Below are 5,332 nucleotides of genomic sequence, written 5' to 3'. Positions count from 1 at the left end.
ATCTCAAGATGGTATGTCGGCTCAGTCTCTCGGAGATACTCATAGGGGTAGGGTGTGTGCGCGTTCATAGAGGTGAGTGTATACGCGTATAAATGAGCGCTTGAGTATGTAGTGTTAAAGGGGAAAAAAGCCCATTTTGTACCATACTTCCCGCAATTTTGGAAACATCAACTATTGGAATCATATCTGACAACGAAATCCAGACTTACTTTTATACTAAAAACTTGTGGATGCGAACCCACGGTAAGTCTAAAGATGATGGTAGAAGCATTTTACATTTTGAAACAATTGCCTACTTTGAATAGTATACAAAACTGATGCATGAAATTCAATAAACTAATACGAGTAGCTTTCAAACAGCCCCATGTATTATTATTATTATTGTTATTGTTATTTTTATTATTATTGGGGTTTTACGGAAATTTTCGCATTAAAATAATAATAAGTAAAATACAAGGTATGACAAGCCACACGGTACGGTAGGAGTAGAAAGGAATCGCAGGGCAGTCAGGGACGTAGGCAAAACCATCATATTTTGCAAGGGAAGCAAGCAACCTCAAGTCACATAATTATGATGGGAAAGTATTCCCTCACATTCACAGCAAACTCCAAAGTCTGTAGCCCCTGGATATCATCAGCTAGTGGGCTACCGGGTAAAAAAGTGGGCGCATCAGGATTGAAGCTGCAATCCGCCTAGGATTTTGTGTCATGCAAAAGTGGGACCCATCTCACATGCCCCATGCACATGACAACCACTTGTCTCCTACCTCCTCTTGCATCTCACCATTGCCATTCCATTTCATTCATTTACCCCACCCCGGCACCCCCTTGTGACTTCTCCCTTTCACCACCACAGTTTTTTGGCAGAGCGACTGTTCTTCCGGGTCCTAGATGTTTAGAGCCAGGCACCAGCACACAGCCAAGGAGATGGAGAGAATTACTATACTATAATAACAGTTTTTACATAAGTTCGGTACAAGGCAAAAAGAAAAATCTACATAAGATGAAAACATCCATCAACTGACAAGGAAGTCCAGACTTACTTTATACCAGACGGTAAAAACATAAAAGGTTCAAAAAAAAGGAAAACCTGACCGCAAAAAAGCCTGGTACTTTCTTCAAGCTGCTGCCATTTGCTTTGCTCGAGGGCATTTTTGCTGCCATGGCACCCCTCAACTCATGCAGTCCCTTCTCCCCTTCTTATTTGTTTTCCACTCTAGACCACCAAGGTTCTAACCTTTTTTACATGACGGAGCAGGCGTTCGGGTTCTCGTCGCTGAAGATCTGCGGCGGGTACGGCGGGTAGGCCGGCGGCGGAGGGTAGGCGGCGTACCCCGGCCTCGGCGGGTAGTACCCTCCCGGGAACGCGAACTGCGGGTAGTGCATGTAGAGGTTGGCTGCGGCGATGGCGCCGGGGTCTTTCTCCTTCTCCTTCTCCTCGCCGCCGGCGCCGCCATCCTCCTTGTCTTTCTCCTCTTTCTTCTCGTCTGCAGCGCCATCCTTGTCGTCCTTCTTCTCCTCCTTGTCGTCCTTCTTCTCTTCGCCGCCTTCGGCTGCCTTCTTCTCATCCTTGGCGTCGCCTTCGCCGGCCTTCTCGGCCGGGGCAACCGGCTCGGACTTGATAATGGCCGCATGCCTGCCGGTGCGCTTGTGCACGTACTCAGCCAGCTTGACCTCCTCAAACACGCCCTTCACCGTCACTTCAGACGCCTTCAGGTCTGGGTCTGCAGATTGCACTCCTGCATAATTTCGAACCAAAATCTTCAGCAATACTACTACATAACAAAGTATCACCGAGCTCGAGGATGATCTATCTAGCGTGATTTCAGGCAGAAAAAAATTCTTATACGATCCAGATTAATCTTGTCACAATATATAGCCAGACAGGTAGGTGAAGGAGTGAATCTTATCTGCACACAGTTGTGCATCTTTTGCAAGAAAAGGAGCTACACGTACAAGGCCCACATTTTGGCTTTGTTTCAGCCATCGACCTAAAGAGGAATCCCTCTTTTTTTCATCATTGCATCAGAGGAAAGATTTGTTTGACCTTTGCTGAATCACTAGGTAGATTCTAAACATGACACATAGTAGTAAACTAATTCTAGGAGGAGAGTGAAAATAAATACTAATAAGAGAAAGGCCATAGCTGTTTCTGTCCTGATGAAAATGACGCGAGAGAGAAATGAAAAAAGGACAGGCAATCCCGCAGCGGCCCATTACGCACCTTTCATCTTTTCGATCCTCTTCTTTATCGCCTGCGCGCAGGCCTCGCAGTGCATGTGCACCTTCAGCACCACGGAGATCACCGTTGGCTTCAAAAACAAACATCATTCAGTCAGTTTTGCCAAATCTGAAGTAAAACTGAAATTACCATACAAACTAGTAGGAGTACTGCATTGCGTGCATTCGTTAAGGTCCTTCACCTCCTTCTTCTCTTCAGGTTTCGGCGGCTCAGGTTCCTCCTTCTTCTCCTCTTCCTTCTTCTCCTCCGGAGGCGGCGGTAACGGCGAGAGGAGCTCCACCTTGCGGCCCGTCTTCTTCTGAACACGCTCCACCACCTTCATCGGGTCGGCGGCAGCCTTCTTTCCCTTCACAACCACCTTGTGTGCCTTGGAGTCGGCAATGACGTCCTCTACCCCTGAATCCACACAAAAAGGTTTTCAGATGCGGTACTAGGTAGAACAGAGAATGGATCTTTGAGCCAAAGAAACTTTAATTTTCCCTTGATAGCAACTAGTAGTGCATGGAGAATATGCAGAGATGCTTGGAACATTTTGAGCAGTATTTGGAGATGATTGGTGAATCAGCTTAACTTTTAAGGACATGTGGCCTCAAGGGCATTGTATACTCAAGGTTGTCATTCTCTTGGAATGTACTCCAACCTTTTGGAGTGAAAGGTCATTCCCATCACAATTAATCAACCACCAGACTCATGTGCGGCTCATGAGAAAGGAGGATCTTATTAATTTTATTTTATTTTTTAGACAAGAGGATCTTATTAATTAGGTGAATCTGTTTATTTAAAAGCTTAGCCCACCTACTGACCTAGTCCACTATGAATTGCACACGGAACAACCTTACAATATCACTTAATTGGACATCAGAACAGCACAGAGAAAAACACAAAATCTGGACCCTTTTTTTAATAAGGACATAAGGAGGAACACTAAAAAAAGATTGGAGGAAGCCAACCACATCATCATGTCTCTTAAATCTGATGAACAAACAAACAGATTCACTTTTAGCTTGCTTCCCATAACCGCAAGGAGAACACAAGTCTACCACTAACCATGATGATTCGTGAATCAAGTGCACTAAGCACGCACTCCCTAAGAACACTCGCCAAGAAAATGTCGAACGAACTCGGTAAAAGTGTTCCTGTACTAAGGAAATAAAATCCACGTGACAGCGTACTACTAGTTCAAAACGAAACGAAAACGAAAAGATTTACTCTGACGGCGAATCCTGATGCAGCAAAGCGAAGCAAAGCAGAGGAAATTAGAGAGCAGGGATTAATTAGAATAGATGAGGCGCATTACCATCGAATCTCTTGAGGATCTTCTTGACCTTCCTGGCGCAGCCCTCGCAGTGCATGTAGACGCGCATCACGACCTCCTCCGGCGGCGGCGGCGGCGGCGGGGGCGCCGCCTCCTCCTCCTTGGGCTTCTCCCCCTCCCCCTCCCCCTCCTTGGGCTTGTCGTCCTTGGGCTTCTCCTCCTCCCCCTCCTTGGGCTTCTCCTCCTTCTTCGCCTCCTCCTCCTTGGGCTTCTCCTCCTCCTTGGGCTTCTTCTCCTCCTGCGAACCAAAACACCACACCACGACGGGGGCGTCGGTCAGTCAGTCAAGATTCAACCCGCCTCACCGCCGCCGCCGCCGCCGCCGAGGAATGCAGTAGCAGGCAAGCAAGCAATCAAGCGTCCTTCCTTACCTCACCCATGGCGCGCGTCCCTCCTGTCCTCTGCCCCTTCTCTGGTGGCGTTGGGTGGTGGTGGTGGCTCTCTGCGGCTCCCTGTGGGTGTGTCGCTCGCTACAAGACTGGCAGTGGGGTGGAGGGGGTGGCCTCACTCACTCGCCTTAAGTAGCGGGTGGGCGCCGCGAGGGAGGGGCTGCGATGGCGAGATCCGCATGGAAATGATTTGGCATCTCTATCCCCGGGATTTCTTTTCTTCTCGTTTTGGTGCTGCTTCCTTGCTTTTTCTCGCTCACTCCATCTCTGTTTTTTTTCCCGGAGCACATTGTATTTGGGTGCCAGGAGGTATACGAACATTCTGGTACACCAGGTGACGTGTCGCACCGGCTGCACGGGCGTCGGATCCGCATGAATGCATGAATTACGGACGGCCGAGATCTGTAGTTAGTATAGTACCAGAAAGATTGTGATTTTTTTCTTTGATTTGATGGCTCTATCATTTTACTGTTTTGCCTCAAGGTTAGTGCAGCATCCATGCATCGAATGCCACGAAACTAGAGGCGAGGAGCCTACCTTGCACGGTTTCAAGGCCTCGCCTCGTGTGGCCGTGCGCCCGTCTCAAAGCGGCTTTCATTTTCTTTTTCTTTTTTTTTCTTTGGGGTTCTTGATTAAGGGCTAACCAACTAGTATGAATCAGCAGAAGTTTATTCTCAAAGAACAAATTTTACATTCACAAAATAAAAAAATTCTACAAAAGCATCCAAGCTTTTTTTTTTCAGTTACTAATCAGCATTTAGAACTATTTATTTTTCCAGCTCAGAGACAGAAGAGCATGGCTCGTGCATGCACAGACACTTGTCACCTGACTTGGAGGTCTGAACCGCACTATTTTTTTTCAAAATCAAAAAATGTTTATTCTCAAGAAAACGAAATCCGCAAAAAATTCCAAGCCATTTTTCAGTTACTAATCGGCATTTAGAGCCATTAATTTTTTTTCTCCAGCTCAGAGACAGGAGAGCATGGCTCGTGCATGTACAAACACTTGTCACCTGACTTGGAGCTTTGAGCCATAGTTTTTTTTCCTGCTTTTCTTCTCATTTTGTCACCGGTATTAGCATCGCAACAAAAAGTTGCTAGTCTTTTTGTAGAAAGGAGAAATATACATTGAAGAGTATAAGGAAGGGTTTCTTTTGTGACCCGAAAACTTGTGAGGCTTTCCAAAACAACTTTTCTAGAAGAAATACACGAACAAGTGTGGTTGCTATGGATGACACGTATTTTCGCATAAAGGCTATGAGATCCTACCTCATAGAAAGGTGATTCTTTTCGTATTATTCATAGTGGAAACATTTGTTTTAATAGAAGGGTACCTTCATGAGTAAGTTAATGTGTTTCCCTTGATAGGAATGAATTGATAGTGGC

At 46.3% G+C, this 5,332-nt stretch overlaps 1 protein-coding gene across 1 annotated transcript; it reads right to left on the bottom strand.

Annotated features, from left to right (window-relative positions):
- Positions 1-928: 928 nt before the first annotated feature.
- Positions 929-4,083, bottom strand: LOC125537921 (heavy metal-associated isoprenylated plant protein 7). Its single transcript, XM_048701244.1, has 5 exons — positions 3,929-4,083; positions 3,540-3,795; positions 2,424-2,638; positions 2,225-2,312; positions 929-1,739 (listed from the first exon to the last, which is right to left on the bottom strand). The coding sequence occupies exons 1-5, from the start codon at positions 3,935-3,937 to the stop codon at positions 1,243-1,245; spliced, it is 1,065 nt and encodes a 354-aa protein (XP_048557201.1). The 5' UTR covers positions 3,938-4,083; the 3' UTR covers positions 929-1,242.
- Between the last annotated feature and the right edge of the window lie 1,249 nt (positions 4,084-5,332).

This window comes from Triticum urartu, chromosome 2 (genome assembly GCF_003073215.2).
Source record: "Triticum urartu cultivar G1812 chromosome 2, Tu2.1, whole genome shotgun sequence".
In the NCBI taxonomy this organism is placed as follows: domain Eukaryota; kingdom Viridiplantae; phylum Streptophyta; class Magnoliopsida; order Poales; family Poaceae; genus Triticum; species Triticum urartu.
This window is presented reverse-complemented; position numbering and strand designations above follow the sequence as displayed.

Bases quoted from the DNA above. Each gene is read 5' to 3' on its own strand.
- LOC125537921 (XM_048701244.1), bottom strand. The intron at 2,313-2,423 runs GTGAAGGACCTT...TTGTTTTTGAAG, and splicing joins AACCTGAAGAGAAGAAGGAG to CCAACGGTGATCTCCGTGGT. The intron at 1,740-2,224 runs GTGCGTAATGGG...GAAATTATGCAG, and splicing joins GAGGATCGAAAAGATGAAAG to GAGTGCAATCTGCAGACCCA.